This window comes from Coptis chinensis, chromosome 4 (assembly GCF_015680905.1).
Source record: "Coptis chinensis isolate HL-2020 chromosome 4, ASM1568090v1, whole genome shotgun sequence".
Taxonomy (NCBI): Eukaryota; Viridiplantae; Streptophyta; class Magnoliopsida; order Ranunculales; family Ranunculaceae; genus Coptis; species Coptis chinensis.
This window is the reverse complement of record NC_141459.1, coordinates 5,365,345-5,388,629: the sequence shown is the minus strand read 5'-3', so window position 1 is coordinate 5,388,629 and position 23,285 is coordinate 5,365,345. Positions and strand designations below refer to the sequence as shown.

At 33.7% G+C, this 23,285-nt stretch overlaps 2 protein-coding genes across 2 annotated transcripts; both read right to left on the bottom strand.

Moving 5' to 3' along the window:
* Nucleotides 1-2,659: 2,659 nt before the first annotated feature.
* LOC147501418 (uncharacterized) lies at nt 2,660-3,237 on the bottom strand. Its single transcript, XM_086604307.1, has 2 exons — nt 3,174-3,237; nt 2,660-3,021 (listed from the first exon to the last, which is right to left on the bottom strand). Exons 1-2 carry the CDS (start codon nt 3,235-3,237, stop codon nt 2,660-2,662), a joined length of 426 nt encoding a protein of 141 aa, XP_086460433.1.
* A 15,787-nt stretch (nt 3,238-19,024) lies between these two features.
* Nucleotides 19,025-21,690, bottom strand: LOC147501417 (calcium uniporter protein 3, mitochondrial-like). The gene is made up of 2 exons (XM_086606466.1): nt 20,618-21,690; nt 19,025-19,587 (listed from the first exon to the last, which is right to left on the bottom strand). Exons 1-2 carry the CDS (start codon nt 21,167-21,169, stop codon nt 19,105-19,107), a joined length of 1,035 nt encoding a protein of 344 aa, XP_086462592.1. The 5' UTR covers nt 21,170-21,690; the 3' UTR covers nt 19,025-19,104.
* Between the last annotated feature and the right edge of the window lie 1,595 nt (nt 21,691-23,285).

Below are 23,285 nucleotides of genomic sequence, written 5' to 3'. Positions count from 1 at the left end.
GTAAAAAGTATTTTTGTTTGTGTTTATTTTTTGAATTACGATAAATGTTTTTTTTTTTTGGAAAAAGTAAGAGGTTAAAGGTACCTCAACCTTTATAGATCATGGTCTCAAATACAAAGTACCTTTACATTCCATCTCCACTATTGCAGCTAGCTTTTGGTATAGATGAGGAGTATAAATTACAAAATTGTCAACTTGTGACTTACATACCCCAGCCAGGTAATCCGCTACCTGGTTACATTATTCCCTAAAGACATGATCCACTCTGAATACATCAAACATACTACAAGTCCTAGTGATAGCAACAACTACATTTAAGCAATACTATGGTGGTTGCTCAAATCCTCTCATGATGCAAACTGATAAACACCCAAAACTGTGGAGTTTGGGGAAAAGAAATGTTTGTAATAGTTTTAATGGAAGAAACTTTGTGTTCTTCTTGTTCTAAATAAATCTAAATGCAAGTAAGTTCATAGATATAGTTTTTTCTTCTTTTTGTTCTCTCTCTCTCATTTTACATTTATATTCTGCACTTTTCATCTTTTATCCTAAGGATCATGAGCTAAACCTTCCCTTTGTAGGGGGTTAATGATGCTCATGTGAGGGATAACCTTTGTAATGTGATTTTATAAGTTGTTTAGGAAGAACAACTAGACCTACATCCTATCCCAAAATGGTAGTTGGTGTAGAGTCTAGTTAGGAATCAAAGTGATGAGCTTAGAGATAAGTCATTGCTTTGGTTCTACATGCTAGCAATATGATCTTAGAGATGAGTCATAGTGTTAGGGATCAAGTTAATCTTTATTAAGACTTGTCTATGAGTTATAGGAAGATTAAAATGCAAGAACTTAAAATCACACAATATAGGTTATCTTCACATGAGGAAAATTAACTCTCCACTTTTGTCTTAGTCAATTTTTATCTTTGTTTTAGTTGCATGTTTACGTAACTTAAAGTTTTCATTTTGTGCATTAAAAGAAACCAAGTAATTAGTATTAATACAATCATAGCTAAACTTACTCACTAGTTTCCTAAAAAAGCAAAACCAAGTTGTAAGTGGTCCTAGAATTTAGGTTGGTTCGAATCCCTAATCAAAACTATATGCACACGAAGATCGTGAGTAAGAAAAATTCTTTGTTTTCGCACTTTGTCCAATTAGAGAATCAAATCTTTAAGATACTCAAAAGGTGAACATCACAGATCACTCGTAAGGAATCAGATCGTGCATATAACCTCCTGATGCCAAGTTCTACTGCGAGCCTCGACCCTTCTGCCATTGCTTTTAATTCCTGAAACAGGGTTGAGTTGTGTTTTGAGCTCCCACAATATGTCATAATCATATCCCCATGATTTGTTCTTATAGAGCCACCATATCCATTAGAAGAGGAAGTTACTGAACCATCTGTATTCAACACACAAATACCATCTTGTTCTTTTTCCCACCGACACCATCTATGAACTCTTGTGGCAAATTCCACATCAATATCTAACGCTTCAGTAATACATCTCTTTCAGAAGAGTCATTGGTCTTTTCCAGGACTTGTTGTAAGTACAACTTCATAGAATTGAGGAGGTTGGAACTAACCTCTTCATGACTTTTACTCCCCTTCTTTTTAAGTCTGTAACTTCTCTTAGTCCATATGGCATGTACTGTAGCACATATCAAAGCTTTCCAAATCTCAGATTTAATTGAGTTGGTTCTACATTGCCTGAAGATATAGTACCACTTAGTGTGAGAGTCCTAAACACCTCCTTCCATCCCCATAGCTCTCTTTACGGCCATCCATACTTGTTTAGAGAACACACAGTCGAAAAACAAGTGTTTTGAATTTTCCGAGGATAAGTTGCAAAGACAACACTTGGAATCATGTAGAACTTTTTTCTGGATAAGCCTATCCTGAGTGAGTATGCAATTCGAGAACAGTTGCCGCATAGTGAAGGAGTGTTTTGGGATAGAAAACTTTCCCCACACCACTCTCCACCATTTTACTTGAGGCCTCACTTGTCTAAGGACAGAGTATGTTGATTTTACCATGAACAGACCAAACGGACTTGGAGTCCAAACTACTTTGTCTTTTTCCAACTCAGTGAAAATTTCAGTTTGGAGGATGTACTTCTTGATGTTGCTATCTGGCATGGAAACTATACATTTTACCCATCTTCTACTACTTATGATCTGTGAGACTTTAGCGTCAGGTGCCAAGTCAAAGGAGGACCTAGCCGAAGGAATCAAGAACAAAGACTTACTAGTGCACCAAGGGTCGTGCCAAAAGAAAGTATCGACACCATTAGAAATGATATATCTAACAAATTTCCTAGCAATGCTTTTGTGCCTCAGGGTGCTTCTCCAGACCCAAGAAATATCATTGGGAATCTTCATAGTCCAGAACATTTGCCCCCTTATGTGATATTCCCAAGTCCACTTTACCCATAGAGATTCATCATTATTTGCAATCCTAAAAACAAGTCCACAGTAAGAGGCTCTATTCCATGTCCTTGGGTCAACAATCCCTAGTCCACCTTGATCTTTTGCAAGTCTGAGAACCCCATGATTGTTATGGTGCATTTTCTTTTTCATACCTGGTCCTGACCAAAGAAATTTGTTACAGATTTTTGCTAATTTATCAAGAACAATTTTTGGAAGCACAAAAGTTCTTGACTAATAGCCTTGAAAAGAAGAAAGGACAGATTTTATAATCTCCAATCTACCAGCTCTCTCGAGAGTTCTATTCTTCCAATTAGAAATTTTGCCTGTGAGCTTTTCAACAAGTGAAAGACATTCTTTAATTCCAAGTCTACTAGCAGTAAGTGGTAAACCCAGATATGCAACTGGGGGATGTATAACCTCAATACTGAGAACTGTCGCCAGCTCAGAAGCTTCATCTTCATTGAGACTACCTGCAAGAAGAGTAGTCTTTGTATTGCTAAAGCTAAGACCAGTTAGAGAGGAGAAGGAAGATAGTGCTTCCTTGATGTGCACTATAGAATCCATTTCCCCCTTGCAGAAGAGGAGAACATCATCTGCGAAGCATAAGTGAGATGCCCAACTTCTTACATTTAGAATGAGCAGACTTTGGAAGAAAGAGCTCCTTTTAAAAGACCGGTGAGAATTTCCATAACCATAACAAAAAGGTAAGACAATAGCAGGTCGCCTTGTCTCAATCCCTTTTTACCTTCAAAGTAACCTTCAGAGTTTCCATTAACAAGGACAAAGAACTGGGGAGAAGAATAACACATATAGATCCAATCAATGAATTTTCCTGGGATTCTAAACCTCTGAAGAATAAGCAAAAGAGACTGCCTGTCACACCCCACATTTCCAAAAAATTTAAAATAGGGAATTATCCAAGATATAATTATCTCAATTATTCAATCATCTGAAAACCTTGGATGAAACAAAACCCTAATAACATATTATCAACCACGATATTAAAATCTGAGATCAAATTTAAAACCAAAGTGAGCAATCATTCAATCACATTATTAAACTACAAATAAACTAACCAACTCTATTACACCTATCTCAAAACAAAACCGTATACTTCATAAAAACTTAAACCAAAAGACTCCAAGAGCATATCCAAATCACGTGTCCTCATCCACTGCACTCCATCATCTATGTTTCCAAGAACACACCCACATTGCAAAATAAAGCAAACATGGGTCAGCAAATTGAATTTGCTGGTATGAGTAAGACTAAATATAAAAAAAACAATATGTTCAATATTTCAAATAAAAGAATATATATACTATTACAATCATTTCAACTTGGAAGACAAGTTAGTTCCGTTTTTACAAAACGGCATGTAGTTTCTTCCCAAGTAAGATTTCACCCCAATAATTCAATTCCAAGAATCTCATATAACAATACTCATCAGTCCCACTTTCCAAAATAACTCACAACATAAATACCACTTACATTCCACTTATTAAATGCACATATGATAACCTAATTAAATATGAGTTTGATACACCTTAATTTTAAGCCAACACGTCGTCTTAGGGTAGGATATTGATGTCTCTGTATAAAAGATTAATAGATCATACCCTCATGCAAAACAGAGTTAGACATCACAATAAAATGAGTTATCTCAGCCAATTAAATTTCCATTCATAATCAAACCTTATTTAAGACATTTAAGTCTAATTGATACAACCTGGTTCGTCCCGCATATTCGGAGAATACTACTTATCATAATACCTATATCAAGGGTAGTCATTCACATGACATCATTACATCATAAAGTTTCTGCGTGCATAACCATAGATCTCAGACTATCATAAGTCATTAATATTTTCGTAATAACATATCAAGTTATAGTCATTTCGCAATCACATAAAAGATCACAAGCATTCACTAATATTATTAACAGTCACACTTCACATCCATAACATCACACAAATTCACATACTTTTAGTTCATTTAATTCCACAATGTATCTTGTTTATTAATCACTTATTTATTGACCTCACCTTTAGTTCCTACTCTACGATTTGAACTTCACACATTTGTCAAATCACATATACCCGTGTGCCTCTATCACACCAAGTATCACTACAAGACATATGTCCCAAGTGGGGATATCGCCTCCAGGAACATATTTATATCTTGCTAACTCGTAACTTGTGAGTCACAGCCATCTCTGGGCTTTCCATGCCTATAATCACATCCTCTTATGGGCATTCAATATCTCAGGTCATTCATGGCACATTCAATGAAAACCTTGGGTTATTCCCACCACATTCAAGAAATACCCATCATACACTAACATGTCATTCATGGCACATTCAATTAATACCTTAGGTCATTCCCGCCACATTCAAGGAATTTCCATCATAACACTAACAGGTCATTCATGGCACATTCAATGAATACCTTGGGTCATTCCCGCCACATTCAAGGAATACCCATCATAACACTAACAGGTCATTCATGACACATTCAATGAATACCTTCATATCACATGACATCTCAAGTCATAATATATCATTACCAAATCCTGAGGCGTGGAGAGTTCTAAAGGTGTGGTCGACTCATTGAAAATATTATTCTCATCTTACTTATCATTGTACTAGCATTAATCATGCAAACCAATTGATCACACGTGCAGAAAGTTATTTTCACGCATCAATGCAAATCAATCACGAATTTAAATATCATTGAACGCAGCATGAATGGTCATCAATCAAATACAATTCAAACAACCACAATCACGTACACAATTAAATACTAACATTATACACATATAGTTATCACAAAAACTAATATATAATATATAATATAGTGGTTGAACCTGTACATAAGGTTGCTACGTATCCAATATTTCAATATTAGAATCAAGCCTTACGTAGCTCTTAACCAATAAATACCAACATCCTTGTATGTACCTTTAAAGAAAACAACAATTTATACTATATATAATCACATACAATAAGTTTCAAATACTCCCACAATCATATACATAAAGTTTCATACTCAAAGATACACTATAAACCTTTAAATCCAAAAACTCACAAATGGATATTTATCTATTTTTAATTCTCAAAAACGATCTTATAAACCATGTCGGTTCCAAATAAAATCATAGTCTAAAAGTAGGCTACAAACACTATATAAAACACCCAAGAAGAGTTTAAGAGACTCTTAGTTTATTACTAGACATATTTCCCAAAATAGGTTCATGCACATAAATGATAACACGGTAGGTTTTCAAGCCAACTTGTCAATCCTATAGTTTTTACTACATTCATCCAAATGATACACCACTTGATTATTTGACAACTAGGATATGTACACTTAAATTTACATGAGAACTCGAAGTCTCAATATCAACCCATTTAGAAGAAAACTTAGGTCAAAAATGGTAAAAATCATAATATTCAGCAAACTAGATTTCTCACGCGCTATCTTCCGAAGACCATAACTCTTTCCACAGGTATCCAAATGCATCAAGGCTTTTTGTATTGAAAAACTAACACACAGAATTTACTTTCTTATGTTTTAAAAAAATACTAAATCTCATTCTAAATGTGCGAAAACGAGGCTCGAATACAGTATGCAGAAACTGATTTCTGACGTATTGTTTTTTGCCAGTCAAACTTCCAGACGTCATAATTAATTCCACGGGCCTTTGAATGTGATGAGGTCAATTGGAATAGAATGCAGACTTCCATATCTTACTCTTTTAAGTTTTATAAAAATTCTAACTCTCACCCTAACTATTTTAAAACTGGACTTGAACACAGTACGCAGAAACTAATTCCTAACGCTCTATTTTATGCCAACCAAACTTCCAGACCTTATATCTATCTCCACAGACCACAAAATGCGTCAAGTCCAATTGGGTTGGAAATAAGACTCAGAAAAATCATTTTTTTAATGTTTTGGCGAGAGTTTAAATCTGACCCTAACTATGTGAAAACTCGATTCCAAACCAGGCATAGACTGGATTTCTACAGTCAGAAAATTCTGACGTGCCCACTTCCGAAGGGTGTAACTCCTTCTATATAAACCGAAATGCTATGGGGCTTTTTGAGTTTGAAAGAGGGTGAATAACACTTACTTAACATGCTTTAATGAAAACCAAAATCAATCTCTAAACACACTGAAATTCATCTCCAAATCAAACAAAATTCATGACTTGAACAGGACCAAACAACACCAATCTTGCAACAATATATACACCCATGTCAGTACTTATACATCCGTTATTAGTATTAGATATATACGATTTGAGACCTCATATAATTTAATAGGAAGGTTCATGCTCATCTAGGGTCTATATACAAAAGCAAATGTAATAGATAAGTTCAAAACTAAAATAAGGTTAAGCTAATGCATTACTAAAGTGTGATGACTTAGCCTTGTACCATCCATCTGAGTAATGAAAAGTTGTCTAAAATACCAATATGTTGGCATCCCCTGTCATGGTTTATTTCTTATAAACATTCCAGTGCACAAGCAAGATGAACAAATAGTTGACAATGTATTTCAAGCACACATAATCATCGCTTTTCAGATGCTAGCTAGATATGATCTTGTGTGTCATGCATGCCAAGTAAGACAACTTTGTATTTAACCATACATGGAACATATGAATGTATATATCCATGCTTAACAGTCAAGCACTTCCGGTTATTGATCATATATATCATTAATTGAAATAGTATTCTAAAAGGTTGTTCCTATAACATGTATGACAATCAATCATTACTACTTATATTTTATAATTCAAATCAGATCAATTCAAATAAGTTGCACCAGTGGCTAAATATAACAACCTGTACCTTATATTTTATTTTGATGTACTTGAAAACAACTAAAAAAAATAGGCATGCATACAGTTCGGTAGACAACACTCATGAAGAATTATATATATAGCAAAAGGATTTTTGGACGTCAATAACTCATTATGGCTTTGATCAAACTAAATCATTTCTTTGTATATCAACAATTCCAATCAACCAAAGAATTAAATTACTAACTAAAATATATATAAATCAATAAAAAAAATTTAAAATAAAAAGATTTAGACTACTCACCAATATCATAAAACTTGAGATCGTATCTGTTAGAAAAATGGATTTGCTCAAATCCATTGAGATATGAATGAGTAATTTGTCTTCCAAGTTACCCCACTTGGGATGAAATGGGTTTCTCTTGAAACAATACGTAAAGTGAGAAAAACATTTTCAAAAGGATGCACTAGTTCGAAACAGTGCATTATGCCGAAAAGGTGCGACCTTTCAAAATGTGCACTGGTTCGAAACAGTGCATCATGCCGAAAAGGTATGACCTTTCGAAATATACACTGGTTCGAAACAGTGCTTTATGCCGAAATGATGTGTCTTTTCGAAACATATGACTTTTCAAAGAGTTGCTTACTTTTTCCCAAGAGTCACTGCGTTGTTTCGAAGAGGCACCACTCACCTATAAATAGTGGATGAATTTGGAGAGAAAGACACACCAGATCACACAGAGTTCTGATCTTTCTCTTCTCCCCCTGTTCTTAGTCAAATACTATGTTGTGTTCGCTGAGTCTATAGAATTGAAGTGCTAGCTTTCTATAGAAGGAAATTTGTTCTATCTTGGGAGACAATTTTCCATCAACCTTCAAGCACCGTGAGGGGGAAAATCTGTCTTAAGGACATAGTGAATCTTCACTAGGCTCGGATTTAATCATTGGAAAATTAAGTTCATTAGTTGAACTAAAATGTTTGTTTGTTTTTTGAACTAAAGGGTTATTCATGATATATTTGTTATATCAATTTGATTTTCTTGTTTACTTAACAATAAGTATATTTTTGGAATAAGTTTCCTACAAACTTAAGACAAATTTTTTGTTTTCTTTGAATTAATTTGGTTGAAATTAATTTTGGCTATACTTATTATAAATGCACTAACAATCTTGAAGTGGGTTTTTGTTAACGTCTCATTGTAGTGGTCAAAAGATTGATAAGTGGCAGAATTATTTCTTGCCATGGAGAACCAGATTACGCTTATATAAGATGTGGTCTTCGAATGGAGCACAACAGTAAACTTCAAGTATATGAGGAATCAGAAACACACAGGGTTGCAATATTTCGAATATCGATAAGTTGGATTTCAGTTTCGTTTTAAGTGTTTATATTAATTTATGGATATCTTAATAAACTGTTGGGAGTCAAAGTAGACACCGTTTCAGCATATATATCAGTACCGTGCCAATGCCAAAACCGTCAAAAGATGGGTGACAGTTAATCATTTGATTATTCATAATGAGTTGGTCAAATGGATTTTTCGAAATGTGCAATGAGATTTTTTGGAAATATGTTGGACAAGAAAAGTAAGCAACGCCTAAGCCTAATAGCCTTTCAGTTTTTTAATTATGGCTTGGGCCCTTCTGGTTAGTAACAGGTAAAAGGTGCGCATGTTTGAAATGACGCATGTTCGAAAGGACACATGTTCAAAAAGTAAGGTTGAAAGGACAAAACTAAATAAGTGGCAACTGTTAGCACCAGACGGTTAAAAGCATGGTATTTGTCTATTATTAAGAAACTAGTAAATTGGTTCGTACAGGAAACAAAACATTCTTTAGAGGCTGCATTTCAAGAAGATTGTTTCAAATGGTCTTTGTCTTTTACTGAGAACGGTAAATTGTTTCCAATTTTGAACCTTCTGAAAAGGACATCTCATGCACTGTTTGTCTCTTACTGAAAAGGTAATTTAGACGCCTATTCTTTCTCTCTTAAACAGAAGCAAGTTCACATATTAGTTTGTGAGTATATCTTCTGTACTAAACAGAATTTGTTTCTGTTTTCTTTTTTGAATAACAAAGTGTGTTTCTATTTCAGAATAGAAATGGCAACACCACCAAGTTCTCCTATTCATGTTATTCCTAATTCTTTTGCTAGACCTACTAGTCCGTTGAATGATATGAACATTTTGGTCCCCGATGACGACCTTATGTTCGTAGAGGTGGAACTCAACAACTACGGGTGTGTACTAGCAATGGTGGATACTGGTTCAACTCATACGTTAATCTCTAAGTATGTATCCGAGGTTATTGGATTGAAACTCGCAGAATGTAAAGGCTCTATGAGAGGCTTGAAGAAAGAAGCCGAACCGGTGAAAGGACTCGCTTTGGAAGTTGACATTAAGATGAACAATTGGCGAGGAAAGGTGAACCTAATGGTAGCTCGCTTAGACCATTTTCAAGTTATTCTTGGAATTGACTTTTTGAAAGAGAACAAAGTGGTGGTAATGCCACACTTGGGGGGGAATTATAATCCAAGATTTCGAGAATCCTTGCTTCATTCCAGATGTTAGGAATGGCGGGTGCTAAAAGGGTTCTAAAATTATTTTATTATTTGTAAAATGTATGTGTTTTACTATTAAGCCAAAGTAATATATATAAAATAAATGTATGTGTTTATTTCACACTAAATACGAGGACCCTAGAAAAGACGTGCCAATAAAAAATATTGCTTAAGATATTATTTTATAAGCATACTTGTAAGCAAAATTGAGGTCTTAGAAGTGGTTTCGACACTATATGAATGATATGTGACATTTTTTAACAAGACGCCTCACTAAAAAACAAATATCTAAATGGTTTTCCAATTTATTGACTTTGTCATGAGAAATTGGAAAATGTGGGGGATTATGTATCTTCTTGAATTAATCAATTCAAAATTGGAAATTTATTGAAGCATTACTCAAAAGACATCAAATGTGGTGTTTTACTCTAGGGAGATGCATAAATTTCAAGGAAATCCTCATATCAAATGTGCATAGCAAGGTTCACTATGGAATTAGAATTCATAGCATTAGACAAGACTGGAGAAGAAGCAGAGTGGCTTCAAAATTTCTTAGAGGATATTCCAAACTGGGCTAAACACGTACCCGTGAAGTATGTATACACTGTGGTGATGACCAATCTGCTATTGGTAGAGCACAGAGTAGCATGTATAATGGGAAGTCTTGACACATACATCGTAGACATAATACCGTTAGATAATTGCTCTCAAATAGAGTTATCTCAATCGACTATGTAAGGTCAAAAGATAACATTGTGGATCCGCTTACAAAAGGTTTAACAAGAGAGCAAGTGGAAAGATTATCAATGGTAATAGGCTTAAGCCTTTGAGATAATCAACCAAGAGTCCTCATAATGGAAAAACCAATCTAGTTGACTGGAGATCCCAAGATCTAGGTTCAATGGGCCAACTGAATTATGTCTGTGACGCAGTTAGCACTGGAGAGTAATATTATACTCTAACTCATTCCTATATAAGACAATGCATATATGACGCGAGAACCAGGATAAGTCAAGCTTTTAATGATTTACTATATCTTGGAGAGTTATGTTATCCAAGTGGAGTATTGCATGATACTCTTTATAGAAATCACCTATGTTAGTGCGAAGTGGGGCCGCTTCTATGAGAATTTTAAGACAAATGTCTCAAAAGCACTATCTGAAACCAAGAAGTGTTTAAGGCCAAAATGAACACAAACGTGAGAACCAACAGTATTCAAGAAGGTACTACGTGAAGATGATTGTCTAGGTTTATACAAACGACTGATAGTTCAAGGACATTAATTGAAGTCTACTGATCGTCCAATTAAATCCGATCGTCTTTCACTATGGCAAGTTCAAGGCCTCCCATGCTACTTGACCTGATGCCGTATCTTTTCATTTGTAAAAGAACAGAAATCCGATGTTTATAATAGAAGAAACCAAATCTTCATTCATGTGGGAGATTGTTAGAAAAATGGATTTGCTCAAATTCATTGAGATATGAATGAGTAATTTGTCTCTTAAGTTACCCCACTTGAGATGAAATGGGTTTCTCTTGAAACAGTACGTAAAGTGAGAAAAACCTTTTCAAAATGATGCACTAGTTCGAAATAGTGCATTATGCCGAAAAGGTGCGACCTTTCGAAATATGCACTGGTTCAAAACAGTGCATCATGCCGAAAAGATATGACCTTTCGAAATAGGCACTGGTTCGAAACAGTGCTTTATGCCGAAATGGTGTGTCTTTTCGAAACATGTGACTTTTCAAAGAGTTGCTTACTTTTTCCCAAGAGTCACTGTGTTGTTTCGAAGAGGCATCACTCACCTATAAATAGTGGATGAATTTGGAGAGAAAGACACACCAGATCACACAGAGTTCTGATCTTTCTCTTCTCCCCCTATTCTTAGTCAAATACTATGTTGTGTTCATTTGAGTCTAAAATTTATAGAATTGAAGTGCTAGCTTTCTATAGAAGGAAATCCGTTCTATCTTGGGAGACAGTTTCCATTGACCAAGCACCGCAGTGAGGGGAAAAACTGTCTTAAGGACATAGTGAATCTTCACTAGGCTCGGATTTAATCATTGGAAAGATAAGTTCATTAGTTGAACTAAAATGTTTGTTTGTTTTTTGAACTAAATGTTTGTTCATGATATATTTGTCATATCAATTTGATTTTCTTGTTTACTTAACAATAAGTATATTTTTGGAATAAGTTTCCTACAGTATCTACTAAAGAAAACCAGAAAACAACGTCGTGCCGATACTCTTTAGCTTCTTCATTCTTCCTCCAACTTTTTATCTGTCTCTCTCACTTAAGCACTCTCAAGCAGTAAACACTCCTTTTTTTTTTCCCTATTTACGTAAATAGGGAAAAAAGACGTAAATATATATATTATAGCTCTACCCTCTTCAATTGAGGAAGCATTTCTAGAGTATCCACGTGTCATGACTAATTAAGAAAAAGTAAGATAAAATAGAAAACAAGCGTTTCTAGAGTGTACACGTGTCATGGCTAATTAAGAAAAAGTAAGAGATAAAATAGAAAACAAATATTTATCTTTATCCTTAGATATATATTATAGTTATACCCTTATAGAGATTCAAATTTTTTCTAAACTCTATTATCCCGTCTATAGTTTCACAGACTCTCTAATTTTTCCTAAACATTATAGCTAATTACGAAAAAACTATCCCATCTAGAATTTCACCGAATCTCCAACTTTTCCTAAACAATATAGCTAATTACGGAAAAAAAAAATAGGAGACAAAAAACTAAATTGTTAAAAACAATAACTTCCACCGAAAACAATTTTCCTAAAACCCTTTCGATTTGATGCGTCATCCACTGTGTGATTAAGACATTTATTCAGTTAAGGATTCAAAAAATCACAATTATGGCCACAATAATTACGACGTATTCCAATTCCTTAGATCTATATTATAATTATATCCTCACCAGTCTATTTTTTGGAACACTCGTAGGGACTCCAGTTTTTTCTAAACTCTATTACTACTTATAAAAAAAATAGGATATAAATAAGAAAACAATCTCATCTAAAGTTTCAGAGAGTCTCTAACTTTTCCTAAATACTATAACTAATTACAGAAAAATAATCCCATATAGAGTTTCACAGAGTCTCCAACTTTTCCTAAACAATATAGCTAATTACAAAAAAAAAAATATAAGACAAAAAACTAAATTGCTAAAAATAATAGTTTCCACTGAAAACGATTTTCCTAAAACCCTTTCGATTTGATGCGTCATCCACAATGGGATTTAAATATTTATTCATAGTCAAGGATTCCAAAAATCACTATTCTGACCACAATAATTACGACATATTCCAATTAAATTTATAAATTTATAAATTTTCAACATATATATATATATATATATATATATATATATATATATATATATATATATATATATATAATAACGAGATTCGGTTAAAGTGGACGTTGGGCTTAAATAAATTATATACCAAACCAAAACAAATTACATGTGGAAAATTAAATTATACAAAAAATAATATCACAAAATATATAATAGAAAATAATGAAAAAAAAATAATGGCAAAGCAATAATGACAAATATTTTAAAACATATATAATACTGAATGAAACTAACGTCAAAAAACAATTAATGGGGAACTGAAAACTGGATGCAAATGCATCGAACTAACCTCAAATAATATTTAACCAGAAATCGAAAACTGGGTGCAAATACAAGCATTAAACTAATCTTAAAAAGTAATTAATAGAAAATCGGATAAAATATGGATACAACTACATTAAACTAACCTCAAAGAATAATTAACGGTAAATCAAAACTTGGATGCAAATACATCAAACTAATATCAAAAAATAATTGTCAGGAAATCGGAAACTGGATGCAAATGCATTGAACTAACCCTCAAAGATTAAATTAACGGGAAATCGAAAACTAGATGTAATTGCATTGAACTAACCTCAAAGATAAATTAATTATAAATTGAAAACATGATGCAAATGCGTGTAACTAATCTTATAAAATAATTAACGGGAAATCAGAAACCGGATGCAACTACACTAAACTAATCTTAAAAAATAAATTAGATGTAAATGTATTGAACTAACCTCAAGAAATAATTAACGGAAAATTGAAAACTGGATGCAAATTCATTGAATTAACCTCAAACAATAATTAACGGGAAATCGGAAACTATATGCAAATGCAACCTTATCAAATAATAAACGAGAAATCGGAAATTGTATGCAAATGCATTAAACTAATCTCACAGAATAATTAATGGAAAATCAAAACTGGATGCAAATGCATTGAGCTGACCTCAAAGAACAATTAACAAGGAATTAGAAATTGGATGCAAATGTATTGAACTAACTGCAAAAGAATAATTAACGAGAAATTGGAAACTAGATGCAACCGCATTGAGCTAACCTAAAAAAAATAACGGAATCGAAAATTGGATTCAACTGCATTGAATTAACCTCAAAATATAAAAAATAGAAAATCAGAAACTAGATACAAATGCATTGAACTAACCTCAAAACATAGTTGGATTATATGTTGTGAGAATGTCTCAATAAGTATAGTTTTGCATTTAGAATTGTGTTTATCTTATCTCTTTCCGTATGATTGGTAACTCCTTGCTATTCAAGTAGCGTCAATATATATGAACTTCGCCTTATTAGGCAATCTCACAAAATTTCAATCAAATTTCTATTATTAAACAACAAAATAAAGTTGGAGGGTTTTATCAAATGTGAGTTTTTTTTTAATGGAGAGTGAGGTTTTCACGTTATAAGAAATTTGGATGAGTGATCGATATAATATTAATATATAATAATTATGCATATTTATAAATATTTTTTAGAATAATTAATATAACAATACCCGTTCATAGATAATCTTTGCAGATTCCACATAGTGAGTCATGCATAATTTAAAGAATAATTAACGAGAAATCGAGAACTAGATAATCTTTGATGATCCAACATAGTAAATCAAATATAATTATTTTTTATGTCATGTTTCCAAGGACACTCTGAGATGGATTAGTAGAAATTTGGTATTACACACCACATTAGATAATAAAAGGGAAAACTGGATTCAAATACATAACTGAGCTCAAAGAGTAATTAACGGGAAATTGAAAACTTTATGCAAATGCAATAAACTAAACTCAAAAAGTAATTAACTAGAAATCAGAAACTGGATGCAATTGCATTAAACTAACATCATAGAATAACTAACAGAAAATTGGAAATTTGATGCAAATCCTTGAAAAATATTTAATGGGAAATCGTAAACAGTATGCAAATACATCAAACAAACCTCAAATAATAATTAATGAGAAACCAGAAACTGGATGCAAATGTATTGAACTAAACTCAAAAAATAATTAACAGAAAATCAAAAACCGAATGCAACTACATTGAACTAACCTCATAGAATAATTGGTGGGAAATCAAAAGTAAATGTAAATATGCATTGAAATATCCTCAAAGAATAGTTAACGGGAAATCAGAAACCATATGTAATAGCATCGAACTAACCTCAAAGCATAAATAATAAATTGGATGCAAATGCATTGAACTAACCTCAAGATATAATTAACGGGAAATCGGAAACTGGATGCAAATTCATTGAAATAAGCTCAAACAATAATTAATTGGGAATCGAGAACTAGATGCAAATGCAATCTTATCAAATAATAAAAGATAAATCGGAAAATGGATGCAAATACATTAAACTAATCTTCAGAATAATTAACCAGAAATCAAAAACTGGATGCAAATGTATTGAACTGACCTTAAAGAACAATTAACATAAAATTGAAAATTGGATGCAAATGTATTGAAATAACCGCAAATAATAATTAACGAGAAATCGGAAACTGGATGCAACTGCATTAAACTAACCTAAAAAAATAAATAATGGGAATCGGAAATGGGATGCAACTGCATTCAACTAACGTCAAAATATAAATAGAAAATCAGAAACTGGATGCAGATGTATTGAACTAATCTCAAAGAGTAATTAATGTGAGATTGGAACCTGGATGCAAATGTATTGAACTAATCTCAAAGACTAATTAACGAAATATCGAAAACTGGATGCAACTGTACTGAATTAACCTTAATGAATAACTAACGAGAAATTATAAAGTGGATGCAATTTCACTGAACTAACTTCAAATAATAATTAATGGGAAATCGGAAACTTGATGCAACTGCATTGAACTAACATCAAAGAATAATTAATGAGAAATTGGAAACTGAATGCAATGTACTACATTGAACTAACTTCAAAGAATAATTAATAGAAAATCAAAAACTTGATCGCATTGAACTAATAACCCTAAAACATATCATGTTTGTATTATATGTATGGAGAATAAATGTCTCGACAAATATAGTTTTGCATTTTAAGAAGTGTTTATTATAAATTTTTTTATTATGATTAAAAATGTCATTTTATTCAAGTAGCTTCAATATTATCTTCGTCACATTGGGCATTCTCACAAAACTTCAATCAAACTTCTATTATTAAACCTAACAACAAAAAGAAGTCTATGAGTTTTATCAAGGTTTGATGCTTCCTTTTTTATAGTGCAAAAAATTTGAATGACTAATTAATATAATTTTCATATCTCATAGCTATGCATAGTTGCTAATATTTTTTACAATAATTTAATATAATGACACCCGTTCGTAGGACGGGGTCAAAAGTTAGTTTCTTTTGGTTCTCTCCCCCTTTTTTTTTAAACAAGCAATAATAAGGTTCGGCAAAACAAAACACCTGAAACCCATCCCTTATTTCTAGCAACTACTCATCCCACTTCCCACGATTTTTTTTATCTTCCTATCTTTATCTTTAATTTTATCCTTTCTTATTATTATTATTATTATTATTATTATTATTATTATTATTATTATTTAACTTTATATATTAAAAAAATGGGAATAAAAATAGGGGTGTTATACTGCCAAGAAGAAACCGAATCATATGCCTTCTTTATTTGCATGAAAATGTTTGATTTCTTCAATTTTTATAGTATGGTATGTGCACGACTATATATTATAATTATTATAATATATTTTTTAGAGAAAAAAAAAAACCGCCTGGGTCGCTCGGCGCTCACCCACCAGCCAACTACCGCTAGCATTTTTTAGAACATTCCGGGAAGGCATTTACAATGTAACTTCTAGGCAGTAGGTACGCACCTTCCCTCCTCCGTGCTTCTCAGCCTGGCAACTCGAATCGGAAGCCACCACTGGTGTGCCGGACATATGCTCTACTGCAAATAGCCAAAGATGACCCTTGTGAGAATCTTTGGCGAAATGATGCTAAACCGGTTGAGGTGCGCACAGAATAGAGCACCAACCTTAGATAGGGATTAGGGAGGGATACCATTAATTATTCGAAAATAGAGAAATTTTTGGGCCATCCGTAGATAGATAGTTTTAACTTTGAGTCCTTATAGTGATGGTGATGGGAATACTGAATGCTGGCTGAATCTGATTCTTTGTCCGTGAGCGACAGTTATCTTCAAATTTGTATCACAATTAGCCAAAAAGAATTATTTTCCATGGTACATGTAAGTACAATAGCAGGAATAGCATGATCATATTCAAAATGAGTCATCCCACTGGTTTAGGATTATACAACAAGTATATCTTTTTTCACTTAACTTATTTCATTGGGATGAATTAGCACTCCTCTATTATTTGTGTAAGATGAACGTGTATGGGAATTATTTAGATTCCAGGGTGTGTTGGTCAATCAATCATACAAGCGAATGGGTGTTTAGCACTCTCGGTTCTAAAACCAAGAAATGTCGTTATTCACGACTTGGGTCAACCATCTAAATGGAACAGAATATGAATCAAGTAAATCAACACGCCAAAATTGATTACCAACAAAAAAAAAACAAACACGCCAAATAGTTGTCAGAGTTTGCGGCATAAACTTAGCAGAGCTTGACTTCCATTTGAGGTGTCATTTTCAAGAAAGAATGGATCTCTCAATGATTTTTTATATCATGGTTTATAGATGGTTTATAGATGAGTTAAAAGGTAATATTTTGTAGATATAATTTTCTGATTATAGATAGATTTTCTATAAAAATTTGGCTCATTTAGAAATCTCTAACCTAATTAAAAATTATTGACAATTTTAAATTTTTTTAACAGTTCTAATTTTTCGATTTTGCAATTATCTTTTGACTGTTAAACATCATCAAATGAGCTGAAATTTTATAATTTTATAGAAGTGATCTTCAAGGTTTGTTGGACATATCCACAAAAAATTATGTTATAATTTATCTTGTGGGTGAAGTTGTAGGCATATATAAACCATGGTATGAAAATCATAATATATTGATCTCTCCCATATATATATATATTATAATAATATTGGTTAACTATTATTATCTCCAACTAGATGAGCCAATTATGATTTCCCTCCACTAATAATAAAAAAATACACTTAGAGTCCAAACAACATTTTGGAAGAATACCTATATCACATGACCTAAATGCCCATTTTGCAAGATCATGGGCCTCTCCATTAAAACATCTTCTTAACCAACTGAAACATGAATAATTAAATTTACTAGAAACTCTAATAATGGCTTTAGCTATATTGTAATGACCAATCCAAATTGGACTTATGGGCTTCAAGCTGTTGATGACCCTTCAAACACAAAATTTCGCCCCCTATATGTTTTGCCAGCTCACTGCTACCTCAACTACTAAAAAGGGGATCTCAAAGTTTACGGCTTCCAATTTTACAAGTAATAAGTCATCTATGTATAAGTGTGACACATTAATTTGGTCAGAATTCTTAAAATTTCATAGTCCGACATACTCCCATCAGAATTTTACTTTAGAAGTTCTGAAAGTTTAATCAAGTTTATAGTTTTTCTGCTTACTAGGGCTCGGGCTATGTCAAGTTTACTCAATTTTCACTTGTGCAGTTCTGCAACAGCCAACAGGTAAAAGAGGATGTTGGACCGAGATTAGTCCTTTAGGCCTTTGATCAGCTGGTGGCATTCTATACCCATTATCATCTCCAATGATTCTTGGAAAAGTATTTTTCTTTTTTAATAGGTAAGCGAGGTTGTTTTAGGGTCCCCTACTCCTATTCTTGGAAAACATGGTCACAGCGTTTACCAAACATTGAGACTGTTTCTCAGAATGCATTGTAAGGTATAATGAATGGCTAACTCACACTAATAAACGAAATCCGGATTTTTTTTTCCTCACCATCAGTTCATATTATATATTTTTCGCCAAAATGTATGCCATATTTTTAATCAATGAGCACCAATTAAATTCCTATCAGAAGTATCAAATGCAGGATAATTAGATGAAGGTGGCTCCAAGGAAAGAGGATAACAAGCTCTCCTTAGCTCCTCGAACCTTTGAATGTCGAATTTCTTTATCCTCATAAGCCGCTTTTGCTTGGCGCTGAAGCGGCTCTCAAATAACCCTTCAAAAGACGGATCCTTTGAAGTCCGTAGGAAAAATGCATATCCAGCCATGAAGTAAATGGAAGTGAGGTAGAAGCAAATTGGCTCCATCACATCCCATGAGAGTTCCCAAAATGTGAGCCTCACGAACCCAGCTGTCTGTACCACCAAGAATCCAAGTCCAGCCCATAATTCCTTTCTAACCAATGAATCTGCTTGTTTGTCAATCTCCAACTTTTCTTTCTCCATCATTTCTAACTCTTGCCTTCTAGGATCATTTGGCTGGGGAAGAGATAGAGGAATTATTCCCTGGATTGCTTTTGTAACCTGTAATCAAAAACAATTGTGGAACCAATTTGGGTAAAAGGGAACTTCAACCCCAAGCTACATTTCTCTCTAGTCTTTTTTATTGTACATTATAGACTGTTTTTTTAAAAAAAAAAACACTGAAAAAAACACCCATGCCTTAACTCTAGAACACCTGATCCCTATACCAAACTCATGCTTTTGTTTTTCCTTATGAAAATCACAATAGCCTTCTCAAGTCTCAACTATATGGAAGAACCCAATAACACATTTTTGGCACTTAAACTGACTATTTTTTTTTCGTTTAGTACTTTTTTAAATTTCCTTTTGGATAACCACAAAAAACAATTGGTGCCGTCCTAATGACGACCAAACCGCAGTATTGTCACTAAATACGACCAAACCTTAGTAAGGTCACTAATGACGACCAAACCTCCAATATATATTATGGACACAAATATTTTACATGGCTTGTTTGCCATATCTTTTGAGATCGGGATCCTTCACACGATGAAAGACTAACTTAATCCCGTGAAGATCCATAAACCAGGCCCACCAAAAAATTTGTAATTTTTTTTCCCCAATAGAGGGGTTGCAATTGCATAAATCAATTTTGTTTCTTTTCAATTTTCTCAGAAATTCTTCTTCCTGTTTTTTTCAAATGTTATTTTTCCTTGTGTTTTTTTTTAAAGAGAGGAAGTAAGAGATTAGAAGATTGTCAGCGCAACCACCTCCACAAAATTTGGTCTTTCAAGTTTAAGGTCACCGTCTCAAACATGTACATCTTTTGTACACGTTTTTGTCCTGTAGAAAAATGGAAAGAGAAAAAATAATAAAATTTTATCAGATCTCCATCTTTCAAAAATAAAAAAACTAAGAACAAAAATTGGTACTTGTTCCATCTCGTCAAAAGTGGTTTCACGTGAAGTAAAAATACTCCCAAAATCAACTCAGCATCATTCAAGGCCGAGCGTTGGATCAGTCTAAAAGAACTAAATCTAGCTAGATCTAAATATATAAAAGTGAACGTAAAAAAACTGTAAAAAATTACCTGTTCGGGACGTAAGAAAACAAAGTTGCCCAAAACAATAACAGAACCAGAATCATCCAACATTTTAGCAAACCTCATTCCTTCATCAAAACTAGAACCATCCCGACAAATCTCAAGAAATTCCGAATACGAAATACAATTTCTCGGAACCATTCTCAATTTCGATTTCAAAATTTCCAATTGCGTAATCCTCAAAATCTTCTTAGCATCCTCAACCGAAATTTGAACCTCTGGTGGCTCACGAGGCTTCAATTTTAATGGCGGACTCAATCCGTCTAATCGAATACGATCTTTATCCGTATTAATTTCTTTTAATTTCTTCATCAACTTATTTCCAATCAGCGACATCGATGTGGTAGGTGAATAGTCCGTCGATGTCGCTGATTGAACTATATCTCTTTTTTGAAGAAACCTTTTAAAGAAGCCTTTCTCATTAGGCTCTGATGGGTTTAAGAAATGACGACGAAATGTGGTGATGGCAGGGTTCGGAACCATTGAAGATATCTTTGTTACATTGTATAGACGATGGGCTAGAGTTTTTCTACACGCCATGTTTTCTTGAGTAATGGTGTTGGGATTAAATTGCAGGAAAAATGGAGATGTTGGGGTTGTCTATTTATACTTCCAAGCGACGAGGAAAAACGTTACGTTTCTAAAATATCACGATATTTTGGATTTGTCTGAAACAACGGATATTCGTTTGTCAAGGACGAGAAATTCGGGTTGTTTTCAGACGAATTAGTGGAGTATATCAATTTCTAGTTTTATTTGTTTATCTTGTGATTCTCGTGATAAATATGAAGATTACGCGTACATAAATGGTGAAGAAGGAAAGTTAAATTACGGGAGTGACCCTTCTTTTACTTGGTCAGGTCACAGGTGTTACCTGGTCCAGTGAAATACCAAAGAATCTAGCCAAAATTAACTTGTAGATGATGTTATCCTCCGTGTCAGCTAGTCATCTTAAATTTCTGTACCTCAAATTGCGCAAAATTTCTATTATCTAAACGTGAAAAATCCCCTAATTTCTTATGTAAAGTAAAAAATTTAAGTGAATTGAAGACCATTAGGCATGAGTGAAAGAAATGTGTTGTTTCCTTTCTTATAAGATTTAGCTCATTTCCCTATGCAAGTTCTGCGTTCTAGCATTTACGCACGCTATAGTATAGACTGTATAGTACATTAGTACGTGTTTAATTAATATTGATTGTGGACACATTTGGACTAGAATATTTTACTTATCGCAAAATATGAAGCTGCATAGATGATGGATATGTGAAGAAAGTTCAACAATTCACATTTGAAGACTTTTTTTTTTTTTGTTTTGAATGGTTTGACTGTTGAGTGTTGACTAACGATAGTTCATAGTTGCATGGTGAAATTCCTGGAACTGTCTTCATCTGATAGAACCATTGAGTCACTAGCACATAACCCAACAAACGTTAAAACCAGGTCTAAACCATGCAAAGAGGAGAATTCAGTTGTGCCAACTGCCAACCACGACGGTGATTATTATTCAATAACTGCACCAACTATGACTCCATGTCTCCACGTACGTATTTCATGTTATCTATCTTCATTTTTTGTGACCGTATGATCTTTCCAAATTCACGTGTTGGAAACTGTTTATAGCACACGTGGAATCTACGTGTGGGTTGGGTTCATGTTCAGTGTATAGTTGTAACAATCCAGACGAAATTAATCAGATTTTTTCCCAAAATAAGGTGGTATCTGGTGTAGACACAGTTCCAAATTTCTAGGTGTTGTAAATTGTTGTTGTAAAGTCTGTTGTGTTCAGGCTTTGGGCAACCTACACGACGCGAAAACACGAGAACGCTTGGCACTTATTAAGCTGCAGTGCTGTACTCATTTCCCAATTTCTGGTCGGTTACGGATAAATCAATCCCGAAAACTGCGGAGTAAGCACAATGACCCAAGACCAGCAGAAGCTGAGCTGGATGGGAAGCGGCACCACCCCACTTTGAGTAGTCTAGGTTTATGGTGTGCAATGCATTTTTCTGTTTGGGCAACCAATTTCGTTTAGGCCAGTTGGCTTTTCAATTTCTTTTGTTGAAATAGAGCGCCTGATTTGGAAGCGTTGCAACAAAAAAATGCAAGAGAGACGACCGCATTAACATGAGATGGAGTGCAGAAGATGGCATATTGCCATGTAAAAAATGTTGCCTAGAAAGTCTTTGTTTCCTTTGTAAATTTCGACAAGTCTTATGGCAGCAAAACTTGGTTACGCCGAATAAATAAAGGAAGGGTTTCCGCTGCAACTATCAGAAACTATGTTAAAATTTTAATGGTAAAATTAGAGCGTTTTTGCTTTCTTAATCCCTTTGCTGCGCTTTATGCCATGGGTTTGACAGCTAGCGGGACAAACTAAAGTGTGGAGTTGACTGTAGTGTGAACAGTCAGTCAGCCACAACTTTCTACAGTCTATACATGGTTTTACATAAAACGAAAATCTGTTCAACACAAGACATGTTCTTTGCAATTTTTAAGTGGGACACAATTTACAGTGTATTCTTATTCGATCACTATCTGAAGAAAAACAAAATTGTGTTCCATTGGCGCTTGTTATCCATCAAACAAAAAAAGTTCACTACTTCTTCGGTAACGGTACCTTAGGTATGACTTGCAAATCTATTTTTTAAGCAATTGC

What these genes read in the sequence shown, in the direction of transcription:
- LOC147501418 (XM_086604307.1), bottom strand. Translation starts at nt 3,237, where the DNA reads ATGTGTTATTCTTCTCCCCAGTTCTTTGTCCTTGTTAATGGAAACTCT. An exon ending in CTCTGAAGGTTACTTTGAAG is followed by an intron (nt 3,022 to 3,173) that starts GTAAAAAGGGAT and finishes TATGCTTCGCAG; the next exon opens with ATGATGTTCTCCTCTTCTGC.
- LOC147501417 (XM_086606466.1), bottom strand. Translation starts at nt 21,169, where the DNA reads ATGGCGTGTAGAAAAACTCTAGCCCATCGTCTATACAATGTAACAAAG. An exon ending in TTTTCTTACGTCCCGAACAG is followed by an intron (nt 19,588 to 20,617) that starts GTAATTTTTTAC and finishes TTTTGATTACAG; the next exon opens with GTTACAAAAGCAATCCAGGG.